We start from the raw sequence: 16117 nt of genomic DNA on the forward strand, positions 1-16117 counted from the left end.
AAATTGAAAAGTTCACGCGCTAACAAAATAATATAAACTCCATCAACTGTTGAGGGCGCTATGTAACTTTTATGGAGAGCCGGCACTATCTCCCGGCCAAAAAGCCTTAGAAGTTCCCGCATGGTTCCCGGGAGCCAAATCTTATCACGAAAGACTGTTGGCACCAGTGGTCTATCTATCTACCTATACTAGAATATCGTCATTCGAGAAATTATGTGCTTCAGGTTTAGGGTTAGATCACGAATGACATCGACCATGATGGAGCCCCGCCCCCCTTTCTTTTCACTGTATATGCCTAACTCATGATCTGAGGAACTCCCGACTTCTCACAGCGGGTTATTGCCGATTGGAACAACCGTGGAGCAACTTGCCGAATGAAATTGCATCATGGCTCTCAGTTGTCTTCCTATTAACCAATTCAACATTAACTGGGATGGCACATCGCTTTGATGACAGTTTTTAAAACTTTTGCATTACCCTGGACGGCCCCTGCCAACAAAGAATTATGTCCGAAGATTTAAAATAAAAACCTAAATAAATAAACTACAAAAACCTATCCTATAAAACCTTATCCTATTGCCAAAAAAATGTTGTTGGAGTCAGAGTAGGCTAGGCCTTACTCCTTTCAAAAAATGAGCTGGATGATATAGGGGTATAAAAGGCGCAGCCTTTCGTTTCCCATTAAATTCCCATTGAAAAACTAAAAATAACTGCAGTGGGGTCGTGAACTAGTAGTGCGACCTCTCCGAGGATTAATCTAGTCCTAGATGATCTACTTATATCTGTAAAATATTGTTTCCTTTGTTTGGAGGTAGGTATTTTTTTTTTTTTTTTTTTGATGCGCCGCTGTGGCAGGAGATTCTGCGCCCCCCCCCCCCCCGAGATTCGGTCCCCATAATGGCAAACTGTGTAGTCTTCTGATAGATAGCGCCCGTTTTGAAAAATCCCCCTTCATAGTTAATTTTTCATGTGGGGTGGGGGATCCTGCCGGTTCTTACTCGGAGAGTTTGGCCGAAACATTTCCGGCGTGTTTGACAAGAACAAGTTCGGGCGAGACTCGTATCCAGAACCGCCTGCCCGTACTTAGTGGTGTAAACAGTTTTTAATACGGGGTTTGAGACATTGCATGTTAAAGACAGTGGACACTATTGGTAATTGTTAAAGACCAGTCTTCTCACTTTGTGTATATCAACATATGCATAAAATAACAAACCTGTGAAAGTTTGAGCTCGATTGGTGGTCGGAGTTGCGAGATAACTATGAAAGAAAAAACACCATTGTCACACGAAGTTATGTGCTTTTAGATGCTTGATTTCGAGACCTCAAATTCTAAACTTGAGGTCTCGAAATCAAATTCATGGAAAATTACTTCTTTCTCCAAAACTATGGCATAGAGGACACAGCCCTAGCATGGTGCAAATCGTATCTCCACAATAGAACTCAGCATGTATGTATTGGCACTGCGATATCCGACCCTGTTGTTTTGAACTACTCTGTGCCACAGGGGTCGGTACTCGGCCCGCAGTGGTTTACGCTGTACACTTTACCGATTCGTGACATCATCCTCAAATTTAATCTGAATTACCATGTGTACGCAGACGACACTCAGCTATACATCACGTTTAAATCTTCTCAAGAAAACGCCAATGCATCTATTGCAAGACTTGAGAAATGCATCCAAGAGATTCGACGTTGGACACAACAAAACTTCCTGAAGTTAAATGATGATAAGACAGAGTTCCTTTTATTTGGGTCACGTCAACAGTTAACTAAGGTTTCAGTGCCATACATCTCCATCGGTGATGCTCGGATAGCTCCCTCGCTAAAAGCTCGGAACTTGGGGGTTATTTTTGATTCATCGATGACACTTCAGCCACACATCAACAATATTGTTCGTTTATCATCATATCACATCAGGAATATAGGTAAGATTCGCAAGTACTTGGATAAAAGTGCCACTGAAAAGGTCATTCACGCATTTGTTACTTCTCGTCTTGACAACGGCAATGCTCTTCTATACAGTCTACCTAACAACCAGATTTCCCGACTTCAACGGCTCCAAAATACTGCTGCCCGCATTGTGACACTGTCTCTCAACGAATCATCTTCAAGCTGATGCTCATTGTCCACAAAGCTCTAAATGGCAAGGCTCCCCACTATATTTCTGAACTGCTTCAAGTTTACACTCCATCAAGGAATCTTCGATCAAGTTCCATGCTTCTCCTCATTGAACCCAAGTCTCGACACTCATGGGGTGACAGGTCTTTTTCTTCAGCCGCGCCACGCATCTGGAACTCTCTACCACTTAATCTTCGATCTTGTGTTTGTACCGCAAAATTCAAGTCTCTTCTCAAAACTTATCTTATGTCACAGGTTTTCAATGACTAATTTTGTTGTGTCTGTTTTTCTTTGTGTTTTGTTTTTGTTTTTGTTTTGGTTTTACTGCGCCTTGAACACCCAGCAGGGTGGATATGTGCGCATTACAAGTCTTATTATTATTATTATTATTATTACTTCAGAGGGAGCCATTTCTCACAATATTTTATACTATTAACCTCTCCCCATTACTCGTTACCAAGTGAGGTTTTATGCTAATAATTATTTTGAGTAATTACCAATTAGTGTCCACTGCCTTTAAGGTTTATCACTAAAATAAAATAAAAGTTGGTTTGCGGTAACACCATGTGTGTTGCCAGAGAGTTCGCTCTTGAGAACAACCGTTTTGCCACGAACTTTTAGGGAGACTTCTCAGTTCTGAAAAGTAACACATCCTATCTGGGCGAAGGGTAGAAAATCGGCTGAGACTACTTTAGCTTAGGATCGTTACTAACTTGGTTTCGCAAAAACCTTTCTCAGCAAAAAAGTTTCCTTTGATTGCCAATGGTGTCATTGAGATGTGTTTCAAAGTGTTGTGTATCTACAGTTCTAATTCTTTGAACGATCATTCACCCACTACAAGTAATTAATAACGTTTTGTATGACCGTAGGCTAAAGGGATTAACTTTATAACCCGATAAGTGAGCGGATAATGTTATAGGATCAATGATACACAAGACGGAACAATTCGGGTTAGAGTTAAGAATAAGAAACCGCGGAATACAATATTTTGTGACATTTTCCACAATCCCAAGCGTGGACCCTTCCCGTATAATTCCAACTCCTTTCTTCTGGCGTTTTCCTAAACTTTACCAACTTTTAGATCCTGGCAAATTTATAGTGAGAAAGCGAGATAGACAGATGAGACAGAGGATGTTCGAGTCGCGCGTCGAAATAACTTGTTGATGAACAAAATCCTACTGTTGCACCGTGACTAAATCACAAAAGGGGAACATGCCTCAGATAAATTCTTCCGCGACAGAAGATTGGTTGACAAACCAATGTCGTTAATTTACGAGAATATGAAGCCACACCAAGCAATGCAAAGGTTTACTAAACATCAAAGTTGGTGTAATGTTTCCTTTGTGATGCTTTACCGACTGAAATAATTCAAATTCAGAATCAGATCTAGCCGCCGGGCCCAATTTCATAGGTGCATTTAGGTAATCGTCAAAGACCAGTATTCTCACAAGTTGTAGCACTGTTAACTTTATGTAAAGTTGGCTGGAAAACATTTTTCACAAAGCAAGACTTTTCTGTAAAGCAATATTTTCCTGTCATGCTTAGCAAGTATTTTTGTTTCAGGCTTTTTTACAGTGCATGGAATTTGGCCCCGGAACTGACATCTGGAACTGACTCCACAGCTGATGAGGGCGCATGTTCGATCGCTGATGTAGGTTAGGTCCATCTCTCTCACATACATCGTACAATACAATAGATATGAGATTACTACAGCATGATCGATACGGATGAGTCCGCCTATTATTCAATCAATAACCAGCGATTTCGAGTAGGGGGGGATGGAGTAGTTGGGCATGAATGAAATGGCAACAGCTTGAGCACCACGTCATCATAAATAATGCAGATATTTTTCCTGTAATGGAGCTATGACAATAGAAAAGAACAGGTAGAACTAGGGTCGGCTATGTAGGAGGCACCGATACAAGTATTGGGACGAATTCAACTTTTGCTGGACAGGTAGGTCGACTAATTTCTATAATCACACAGTTTTAAAACCATGGCCAAACTTGTCAGTTCATTTTGAATGATTATTGTTGGGGCTATTGATCGAAATAGTATCATCGAATAGTCATAGTGTTATTTTGTTTCATGGAGAAGATACGATTATCTGGTAAAGCCTACAAATTAGTTGATGAGTTTTGAGGCATTGCACGGTGAGGTTTCGATGTACACTGTACACAGCGCGTTACTAAAGCCTATGGCACATAATTGTGTTAGGCATAAACTACTTTGCTCTGTGTAGATTTGTAAATGAGAACTTGACTTGTCAAAGTTCTTACTTCCGCGGAGTAGATTTTGAATTTCAGGCAGAGACTGCTTAGTTCTGAAAACTGCCCTGCTTGCTAAATTACTCCATGGTTACACTTAGATTTCCAATAGGGTACTTAAATAGTAGGCCTACACTTTTGAAAAGTTAATTTCGGGAGTTCATCAATGATCTTCATTTCATCTTATATAGACGTTTATTATGCTGCTTCCATCTTGGTCATATACCTCGTAGCGAACAACAATAATGAATGCTAATAATCATTTAGCAAATAGGTTCCAGACTATTTTGTTCTTCCAGCCTCGGTTTGGTAACATTGATATTCAAGATGGCTGCACCATGATAAAGGTCTATGGGCCTATGCCTACTGTATAAAAACAAATGTGTAATTCAACGATAGTTCAATGATCTGTGAATTCTACATGGTTGTATAAACACACATGTCTCACTCTACCACTTAAGCCTATTAGTAAGAGCAAAAAAATTCCTTCATTCCTTTAAAGCATTCCACAAATATTTTGTTCTAAAATGAACTTTTTGTTCAAAGTTGGCTGATGGAAAGTGTACTAAATTTAATGCAGCAGCATGCATACTCTTATTTTATGCAGTCATGAAAACAAATTTACAGACAATAATAATGTTTTTTTTATAAATAAGATAGACCGTTTCTTAAATTTCTCCCTTGGAAAAATTCTTTATACTTGCTTGCCTCCTATTGTTTTTCTACAGAGTTTGTTACAAAACACATCCCTTGCATGGTAAAAATTGGTAACTAATTCAGGAAAGTGAGAAACATGTATGGTGTTAAACTGGTTGAGTGGGTTTGCAAGGTCAAGGAACTTCAAGAAAGTGAAGTTATGCTAACTGACACATAAATACGCTTTACAACACCAAAATTGCAAAGATAATTCTATCCCCTGAAAACAAACACTAAACTCTCGGAAGCTCAACACCACTCACTTAAATACATAAAGTGTAAAACTTCCAAACCTAATCATGTTTGTCCATTGTTCCTGTATTTGTACTTTATTTACTAATTTAGACCCCAAAAAAAATTAAAGCTAATTATTATTTTTGATCTAGAATTCGATAGTGTTTTCTCACATGATTTAAGTTAAACTCATATTGTTTTGCTTTTAAAAACAATGTGTGTTTTTGTTTGATTTTTTTAACTTTCGTATTAATTTGGCAAACATTTGTAGGCCACTACATGACAAACGTTCTCTGCAATCCAGTTCATGTAGTTATAGTGAGCATATAAAATTATAATGAAACTTGTCCTGGCTGCTTTGTTATTCAAAGTTAATGCCTAATAAACCATACTTTATTTTGTTCAGGTACTTTATTACGCATAATTTTAATTCTGAACAAATGATTAAGTGTTGAATGATAATTTAATGATTAAATTTGTTATGGCAATGTGGTTTGTTAAAGTGTTGATGCAGACTGCCCTGGTCTTGGTGTATAGCATTTTAGAAGTTATTGTCTTTTATTTTATTAATAAACTAAAAGGGTTTGTTCAACCCAAGTCTTTTATTGTAATCACAATCAAGAGTTGACATCATCATGCGATTTGACATAATTATAATACTCAAAATCAGTTGTAATTATTTTTAGAAACTGATAAGTGATAATGTATTTAATGCATTTTGCGATGAACTAAAGAAACCAAAGTCAGTGCTCTTAATAGATTTCAGTACAATGTGGCCTGAAAGGCACTGGACACGTTTGGTAATTGTCAAAGAGCAGTAGTCTTACGTGGTGTATCAAAAAACATGCATAAAATAACAAATCTGTAAAAATAATTACTCAATTGGTTAACAAAGTTGCAAGAGAAAACAATAGAAAAATCACCCTTGTTGCAAAAATGTGTGTGCTTTCAGATGCCTAGATATAAAAAATAATAAAATACTTTGCAGGTATTATGAAGTCTTTTAATATTTTGAGTGAGAAATTACCTCTTAAAAAAAAATACATTACTTCAGAGGGAGCCGTTTCTCACAATGTTTTATACTATCAACAGCTCTCCATTACTTGTATTTTGATGCTAATAATTATTTTGAGTAATTACAAATAGTGGCCAGTGCCTTTAAACCATGTCCTACATGATTATGAAACAGTGGTTTTATGGTAATACGCTGCAGTGCCTTGAGCAGTACACGGTCACTGCTGCTGTGTGCATTGCTCCGCGGCTGTGTGTTTTGTGTGTGTAGTGAGTGGTACACGTTCATTTGACCATCTTGCATCTCTGCTCTGATTTTACAGTGCATCATCTGAGACAACGGATATTCATCATCAGTGGACTCTGCAAACATCACAAATGCTGATGGTTCTCTACGTATATTTGTATAGAATCAACTTTGATGAATGAGATTGCGTAGTGTGTGATGAGTAACTGATTGATGCATTTATGTAGTAAACACTCAAGTCAGCATCTCACTACGTACTTGATAGCTCAGATTCCGACAGCCATGTTTCATCAGGACTAGTCACCGAGCTGACCATATGTTAGCATTACAGCAAGGCCAAGCGTCGATTTATTCATTATCCAACCAGGCGGAACGCTTCTTACCGGCACTCATTACAGTGGATGTCATTGATATACTCACAGACTGGTCCTATTAACTGAAATCAAAGAATTGTTACCTCCACCATGGGGAACCCTACTGAGTACAACGCACATGACTTAAGCAAACTTAAAGAGAGATGCGATGTAAGTATTGGGTTTCATTGTTGTTTACCATCCAGTGAAGTATGTAATCAAAACAAATGAACAATTATGATCATTTTCCTCATGGCATAATATGGCAGGTGTTGCTATATAGCTCGGTCACACCAGTTCAGTTTATTCTAAACAGTATAATGATCTAAGTTAACACTTCATGATTGAACAAATGAACACATAATAGAATTAACATGACTGAATGAATCCATTTCATTTTCCATTCTCTATTTTAAACCATAGAAAAAAAAACTATCTAGAATTAAGCTTTTAATTGCAAAGTCAAACACTGTTCAATTGTCCAACTTAAAATATTATAATTCTATATCCTTCGTATATTATTATATCCTGCAGCTATTTCCAAACTTAAGAATTCATGGAGGAATTCATGGAAAAGAGAAGTTTAGGGTCAAGAAAACAAAATAATTCACTTTATGAAAAGAATAAAAAGCTTTTTTGTTTGTGTATTTATGGAAATGGAATAACAATTAGAGGGTTTGGGTCCTTTTTGTACGACACAAAACACAAATGTCCACAGATTTTCTTAAACTTACACGGTTTAAAGATAACAAATATTAATATTTAATAACAGTGATTTTCTCAACTACATGTAGCAGGGAACAGTAATTCAGACCGAAATATTTCTCTAAAGAAAATTTTCTCTTGTTGGTAAAGTATTGAAGGCAAGATTATAATCCCGTTAGTGTTGCAGTCAACACAGTTCTAACTGGAGGAAATATTTCCATTTATAATGCATTTATGACAATGGATTGAACAAAAAGTAATTTTGATGGATAGGCCTCAAAAACACTATTTGCTGATAATCACAAAATGAAACTCTGAAGTAATTTATGAATGAAATAAAATTTCTACAATTATTGATTGTGATGGAAATAAATAATCTTGTGCGGCATGATTTGTAATAATGGTACACAATGGGAAATTATCTTTTTTTTTAAACTACAATAAATGGCCACAGAATGGTGGAGTATTTTAAGGTCGATCGCTGAGTTCATTTCATCAAAATCCAAGTTTTCAGATCTTAAAAAAAATGAAATGTATGCAATCATGAAATTATCGCAGCAGGATTTTATATGACAGATGTCTTTGCCAATGCCTTGTTTGATCTGTGTGTGCAGAAACAGTGGAATAAACATGAGCTGAATTTGTAATTCGGATTTGTTTGTTCTGGTATTAAAATTGCCACTAAAATAAATCAGACTTTTGTAAACACAACATTTTGATTTATTTTGTACCAAAATAGACTAGAAATCTTTGTATGGCATAAATGGTGTATAGTGAATATTTCCACATTTTCACCTTTGATTGTTTTGGCCTACATGTGCAATGTACAGGGATGCCAGTTTTCCGGCTTTTTCAAATTTTCCCCGATTTTTTCTGATTTCTTTCAAAATAATAATAATCTCATTTTTTTGTTCAATTTTTTTTTTTTTTTCACGTTTTGAAAATTGTGATAAATAAAAATGGAATATTCGCGACTAAAATCAGACTATGCCTTTCCCTTTTTGTAAGGGGGGGGGGATCAGAATTGTCTTTTTCTTTATGCTTTATTAAAAGTGTGCTGTTATGTTTTTTTTATGTTTTTTTGGTCTGAGGGAGGGGGGGGGGGTGGTGACCCCTTTTCTTTCAAAAACATTTTTCAGGCTCTGAAGGAAAGAGCCACCCTGGCATCCCTGAATGTAAAGAGGCAAATTATTTTTAAAAAAAAGTACATGCAGAGAATTGCATTAATTAAATGTTTGCAGCCAACATGATTGACAAGAAATGAGCAAGGAAATGTGCACAATTGGCTTATTACTGGTTCATGGCCATTCATTACAATGGACCAATGGACCCTGAAGTAGCTATAGTCCTTATGAACTAACGCTTCTTCTATGCGCACTTACCTTTTTAACCCTGTGTGTACACTGTGCAGTATAGTGTGTGTATAGTATACATGCACTAGCCTCAAGCATAATGAGATAATAGCGCTAATATTTCAATATGTTGCCATGGAAACGAGTGAAATGACTACAATACAAACAGCTAGCCTGTTAGACGTCGAGCCATTTTTGTACAGACACTTACATGTACATGTAGCCTATAGTATTGATTATAAAAATTACTTGAGCATAACAGTAGACATGTATGGGGGGGGGGGGCACTGCCCTTTACTATATATGTAATATTACTAATATTTCAATATCTTTCCATGGAATCCAGTGAAATGACTACAATACAAACAGCTAGCCTGTTAGACGTTGAGCCATTTTTTCTACAGGTTCACAAACATGTAGCCTATGGATTGCAAAAATTACATACAAGCATACAGTACCGGTTTATATTTGGGGGGTGGGGGGAGGGGGGAGGATACACTGTTCTTTACTTTATTATAAGTTATCACACAAGCGCGAGTGGAATACGGAAAAATGTAGCCAATGCGCTCCATATCCAACGAGGCCGGATATGGGGCGCTGACGCGCTATATTTTTCCATATTTCCACGTGCGCGCATGTGATAACGTATTTATCTTCAACCAAACTTGGCGCGTGACATAGAACACACAAGACACAGGGAGTGATATTGGCCGTGCAATGTAGGTTTATATCACCACTCCATCCTGCAAATCTGATTGGAGGATTAGCGCGTAATTGAAGATAATTATTCTCAGCTTACATATCCTTCCCTTATTATGTAAAGTTTAAGTAATAAGTTGGAAAATCAAGAGAAAGATTATAACATAATAATTTTTTTAACCACAAGCACATAGCAACTCCTCCAGATCAATTATGCTTCTTATTCTCTTCAAACAACAAAATTATAAGTGATGCCGCAAAATCAAGCAGAAATAATCATTCATGATCCATTGGTTTCTCTTATTATGTTTGTAGATTATCTTCAATGCGGATCCATCTCAGGTAAAATTAACACTGTTTTCAGTTACCACTTGACGTTACTTAATTTACTGTAATTTCGTTTGACCAAGTTTATGAACTTCATAAAAATGTACAAAATGTATTCACTTAGGTTTAGGAATGTGTAGAAATAGGTTCTTGTTTGAGATAAACAATAGAAGTGGATAGTCAAATATTGTCTGTTAAGACTGACGCCACTTAAGAAGTGAATAACAAGGTTTTGCATTTGTATTCAATGACTCATAGAAGAAGAGACCTATCTAAAGGCACTGGACACCTCTGGTAATTGTCAAAGACCAGTATTCTCACTTGGTGTATGCCAACATAATGCATAAAAAAAAACAAATCTGTGAAAATTTGGATTCAATTGAATTGGTCATCGAAGTTTGAAGAAAATAATGAAAGAACATACACCCTTTTTGCACAAAGTTGTGTGATTTCAGATGCCTGAGAAAGGCTTCAGGTCTGACGTCTTTCTTAGGTTCAAATATTTGAGTGAGAAATAACCTCTTTCTCAGAAAATTACGTTCCTTCATAGGGAGCCTTTTCTCACAATGTTTTATACAATCAACAGCTCTCCATTGCTCGTTACCAATACAATTTGTATGCATTATTCCTTGAGTAAGTATCAAGCGTGTTCAGTGCCTTTAAGACCAAAGTGAAGACTACCTGGAAATTATTACCATAGGCCGGTTATTCTCAAATGAATACTCGCACCATTCAAGTTCTTGTTAATTAATAATTCAATGTGCATTTTGTTTACAATCTCTTCATCAGTACATGACAGACCCTAGCATCATTCGTTTCCTGAAAGCTTTCAAGACTGTAGATGACTCTTTTGCAGCCATCTTAAAGTGCAACAAATGGAGGAAAGAATATGGAGTAGAGGCCATCAACCCAGCAGCGTGTCCAGAGGTTCAATCCGAATTAAACACAAAAAAAGTGGAATTACTTAAACACCGTGATCGACATGGAAGGCAAGTATCAAAACTCTGTATAATTTCTTTTTTAATTTGTTGTCCTTGTTTTGTTGTTATTGTGTTGCAGGACTGTATGCTTCGTTTTTTAAAGGGCAAGGGCACCAAGGCATTTTCTCTTTGGTAGAGGGCACCCTATGAGGAAATTGTAAATTTCTACTGGAGCATTTCAAGGGCACCAAGGCAATGACAAGGGGCAACGGAGGCAATTGCCTCCGTTCCCTCCATGAAGTATCAGGCCTGGTGTTGTTGCTGCTGCTGCTGTTGTTGTTGCTATGCTTTTTCTGCTGTTGCTGTCGGCGGTTGTCGCTGCTGTTGCTATGGGAGACTTTCAGGACGCTTGGTGGCGGCAGGCTTGCCAGGTAAAATCCATTGTTCTCGGTAATGTGCTCATGCTCAGAAATACGTAAGCAATGGAAATTTACCTGGTTAGTCTGCTGCCACCTAGCGCCTCAAAGTCTGCCATTGATGTTGTTGTTGGTTGTTATTGATATTGTTGTTGTTGTTATTGTTGTTGGTTGTCACCGCTGCTGTTGCTGTTATTGCTGCTGTTTTTATTGTTGTTGTTGCTGTTGTTGTCGATGCTGCCATTGCTGTTGTTTTTGGTTGTTGCTGCTATTGTTGTTGTTGCTGTTGCTGTTATTGCTGCTGTTGTTGTCGTTGTTGTTGTTGTTGATGTTGTTGTTGTTGGTTGTCACTGCTGCTATTGATGTTGTTGCTGCTGTTTTTATTGCTGTTGCTGTTATTGTTGTTGTTATTGTTGTTGTTGTAAGTGTTGCTGTTATTGTTGTTGCTGTTGTTGTTATTGTTGTTGTTGTTGGTTGTCACCGCTGCTGTTGATGTTGTTGTTGTTGATATTGTTAAAGTTAGACTTACAAACATATCTTATTCTGACTTTACTTAGACCCATGATTATGCTAAGGGTAAGGAATCACAAAGTTGCTGAGAGAAATACTGAAGATTTGACAAAGTGCATGGTTTATATATTGGTGAGTTGGTTTTGCATTATTTTTATATAAGCCTAAACTTATACTAGAATTGCTATTTCTATACCAACCTAAACTTGGCTATCACTCTCATTTTCTATAAATAAATGTAGATATAATTGTCTATATAAAACTAATCTGAAAATTTCATTTCAAAACGTTGTCGCATTTTTAAGTATTGCTGAAAATCTCTAACCCTAACCCTAAGATTAATTCTATTACTGACAGTACCGCTTTTTAGAAGTGAAATGTTTCTCCAAAAAACAATCAAAATATACTATCAAAAGCTGCAGAAAAATTAGCAAAGTTATACCTCTCCATTTAATTACTTCTCAACCTTTGTGAAAATGTTGATACCTAATATTGTTCTTTGCCAAAAATATAAATTTTGCATCAGTTTGTGATGAAAGATGTGCTAAAACTGATCTTGCCTTTTTATTCACTGCATTAGGAAACAGCGTGCAAAAAATGCAATGAGGACGTGATAGACAATGTCTGCGTGTTGTTTGATATGCGTAAATTCAGCCTTGCCAGTATGGATTATGAGTTTGTTAAGACATTGATATGGCTACTATCTACACGGTATCCTGAGAGGCTTGGTGTATGTCTTGTTATCAATTCTCCAGTGGTCTTCCAGGGATGCTGGGCTATCATTCGACCAATGTAAGTAATCTTGACAAAACGAGATTTGAGGGCAATGCATGGTGAGGTATCAATATATATTTGGTTTGCGGTAACACCATGTGTGTATCTACTTGCCAGGTAGATTGTGTTCGTTTGTATTAATTTTGGTTTTTACCCATACACCGATGTGTGTTAGCACTGTATACTCAGGCATGTAACAAAAAATAACAATCAAAGAAAACGGCCTCCCTTCAAAACTTCAAAGTATTTCCATTTAAATTTCTCAATGTAGATACTTGATGACTTGAACTTAACAATTAATCTAATGTTATGAAGTTTATAAAACTAGGTCAGCGCGCGCGCGCTCACACAACTTGAAAACACTAATTAGCTTAATTAAAAAAGTAAAGCTGACTGAGCTTCGAAACATTATGGAATTGTAGGTCTTCGTGCATTATCAACAGAAATGTAAAAAAAATAAAAATGTGTAACAAAATTCCTTAAGCTCGAGAGTGCTAATTCGTGAAAACGCTGACGATATATATAGACATATGTATCTAGTTGTGACATGCATAAAAGTGCACAGCCACAATCAGCTGAGCACACATTATTTCACATCCATTTTATGAACAACAGTTTCAAAATCACTGATGTAGCAGTTATCTCATTAAGTAGGATTTGAAACTTTGCATGGTGCAAATACGATATGGAAAGGTTTGCGGTAACACCCTGTAATGACTATCTCTAATGAGTTCGGGGGTTCTGAAAAGAACCGTTGGTTTAACTCCAAACAGTGAGTTATTACATGGTGTTACCGCAAACCTTTCCATATAGTTATCTTATTGTTATTTACATATCAATTGACAATGAAGTAAAGTCATTAGGTTTGTCGAATACAAGACCTGCAAAGAGTTTTGTATCTCAATTCAACTCAATTCAATTCATTAAGGTTTATTAAAAATATCACAAAATACACGACAGAAGTTAAAAAGACTTAAATTGGCGTGTTTACATTCATTATTGTTAAAAAATACAAAAACAACAAACTCTGACTTAAAAAAAGAGAAGAAAAGCTCCAGGCATGAATGCACAAAAAATGATAAAATGATCTGTGGTTCATTTGGTGTCTTTGTATTAAACAAAACATGTACCAATGATAATGGCTGTGCACAAATACAGGTACCCCAGTGTAAGCAAACACCAAAGAGAATCGTTCAAACTGTTACTGAGGTATAGTGAAGCACTTGACGTCATAAACAACCGATAAGAGAAAGAGATAATTCCTCCATTCATTTATGCCTACATTGCAGAATAATTATCTTGAGAACAGCGTGTAGGAAATGTTTGTTTGTTCAATTTTGTTTGAAACACTTTTTACAGTCATTTTTAAAATACACAGGGTGGTTTTAGAAATAAAACTTTACTTTTTGGTGGTATTCTTTTCTTTATTTGCAAGTTACTTGGTCGCAAGTTGGATGCAGAAGTGCTACAGTCCTGATACTTTAAGGAGGCAACAAATGCGATTGCCTCCGTTGCCCCTGGTCATTGCCTTGGTGTCCTTAAAATGCTCCAGTAGAAATTCACAATTTCCTCATAGGGTGCCCTTTACCAAGGAGAAAATGCCTTGGTGCCCTTGTCCTTTCAAAAACGAAACATACATGACTGGTGCTATATTTTGCCATCCACTTGCTCCTACATCCTACATGTATGACTTAGCTAATCAATTTGATAAAGGTTGCCATGTGCAGTGTAAGTAATTAAAGCCATTATACACTTTCGGAACAGATGAAAAAAAAAGTTCACAGATTTACAAATAACTTACAGGGTTTACAGAAGGTAATGGTGAAAGACTTCTCTTGAAATATTATTCCATGAAATGCTTTACTTTTTGAGAAAACATTAAAACAGTTATCAATTCTCGCTAGCGAGAACTACGGATTTATTTTAAACACATGTCATGACACGGCGAAACATAACGGCGAAACGGCGAAACGAAACGAGGGTGGGTTTTCCCGTTATTTTCTCCCGACTCTGATGACCGATTGAGCCTAAATTTTCACAGGTTTGTTATTTTATATATAAGTTGTGATACACAAAGTGTTGGCCTTTGGGCAATACTGTTTACCAAAAGTGTCCAATGGCTTTAAGTTTGTTTGTCTACAACCTTCTTCTCATAACGTGAATTTTGTTTCTATTTAGGATGAGTGACTTCACAGCCCAGAAGGTTGTGTTCATCAACGATGAGATGGCATTAGCCAACTACCTCTGCCCAGATGCCCTGCCTGATAATCTCTTTGAGGAGCTTTAGCCTAGTCATACTCCTAGCTGACAGACACCATCCTCCTACAACACTTATTGGACAATATGTAGCCTATGTTCTCGTAAGATCAAACTTCTTTCTTCTAATAGATTGACATAATTGACAGTGTACATGTTATACATAGTAAACCTGGGTGACTAGTGCGACTAGTGTTGAAGTCACGACTATTGATTGTTGAGACGAGTCGCGAATACCGTTTCTCAACTACTCGGTCAATTGTGCCGCCACGACTAGTATACAATATTGACTGGCAATGAGGTAACTAGTATACGTCTATTTCCCCGAGGGACTTTGAGTGACCAGAAGAGCGACCTATTTCCGGAGGCAGAAGGCCGAGGGAAATAGGCCCCTCTTCTGGTCACTCACAGGCCCGAGGGGGAATAGACGTACACTAGTTACCGAATTATGCCAGTCAATATGTGTTTTATAACACACCTCGGTCTTAAATGTGAAGTAAGAACAGAAATCTGGAAAAGAAAAGAAGTTTTGTAGTTGCTGTTCACGGTTCAAGTCAAGAGAGGGCGCTGTAACCGGGCACTATTTTCAAAGACTAGTGCCCGGTCGGAAACACGCGCGCGCGCGATCACTAGACTATATTAGTTCATCCCACGTGACCGTGTTTTAGCCAACCATAATACAGAACAAGCAAGAGGTGTGTTATAATAAAAAATAGTAGCGACTACCTGCTTGGTGAACCAATTGTGTCCTTCATGATTATTCACTTTCAACGTGAATTATACTATATTGCGCTAGTGCAAACAATATGCCGCAATGCGTCTTGGGAACTAAAAATTAAACTAGTGTCAATGTCGCGTCTATTCGAGGCCTGACTAGTTGAGTAGTAAATAATTTCACTAGTCACCCAGGCTTATTACACAGTATGTACATACATACTATTATTGATCTTTACTATATTGACTGTTATTACAATCTTGTGATTTTAAAAAGGTTGACCGAGACTTAAGCCCTGACATGGCATGAACTTTACAACTACGTATATGAAGTTCTGTCTGGAAGTATGCATTAAGAAAAGATCATGGTTGTATAGGTTTAATTTGCCCATGCAGGAATGGTAGACTGAAACTTATGCCGACATAGCATGAACTTTACAACTATTTAAAGTTCTGTTTGGAAGTATACATTATGAAATGGCCAATGGTTTGATAGGTGAAGTTTGCCCATGCAGGAA

General features: G+C 37.1%; 1 protein-coding gene across 3 annotated transcripts; it reads left to right on the forward strand.

The window, feature by feature from the left end:
• The first annotated feature begins 3880 nt into the window (after positions 1-3880).
• On the forward strand, positions 3881-15222 carry LOC117293723 (CRAL-TRIO domain-containing protein C3H8.02-like). 3 transcript variants are annotated; one of them, XM_033776147.1, is made up of 7 exons: positions 3881-4074; positions 6650-7097; positions 9998-10024; positions 10799-10998; positions 11903-11987; positions 12436-12647; positions 14808-15222. In XM_033776147.1, exons 2-7 carry the CDS (start codon positions 7038-7040, stop codon positions 14914-14916), a joined length of 693 nt encoding a protein of 230 aa, XP_033632038.1. In that variant the 5' UTR covers positions 3881-4074; positions 6650-7037; the 3' UTR covers positions 14917-15222. The 3 variants fall into 3 exon arrangements, with proteins under 3 accessions (XP_033632038.1, XP_033632037.1, XP_033632039.1); XM_033776146.1 differs by lacking the exon at positions 3881-4074 and having other exon boundaries at positions 6585-7097; XM_033776148.1 differs by lacking the exons at positions 3881-4074; positions 9998-10024 and having other exon boundaries at positions 6585-7097.
• Positions 15223-16117: the final 895 nt, after the last annotated feature.

Source organism: Asterias rubens, chromosome 8, assembly GCF_902459465.1.
Source record: "Asterias rubens chromosome 8, eAstRub1.3, whole genome shotgun sequence".
Taxonomy (NCBI): Eukaryota; Metazoa; Echinodermata; class Asteroidea; order Forcipulatida; family Asteriidae; genus Asterias; species Asterias rubens.

Coding starts and splice junctions, on each gene's coding strand:
- LOC117293723 (XM_033776147.1), top strand. CDS start 7,038: ATGGGGAACCCTACTGAGTACAACGCACATGACTTAAGCAAACTTAAA. Junction 7,098..9,997: donor AACTTAAAGAGAGATGCGAT/GTAAGTATTGGG, acceptor TTATGTTTGTAG/ATTATCTTCAATGCGGATCC. Junction 12,648..14,807: donor TGGGCTATCATTCGACCAAT/GTAAGTAATCTT, acceptor GTTTCTATTTAG/GATGAGTGACTTCACAGCCC.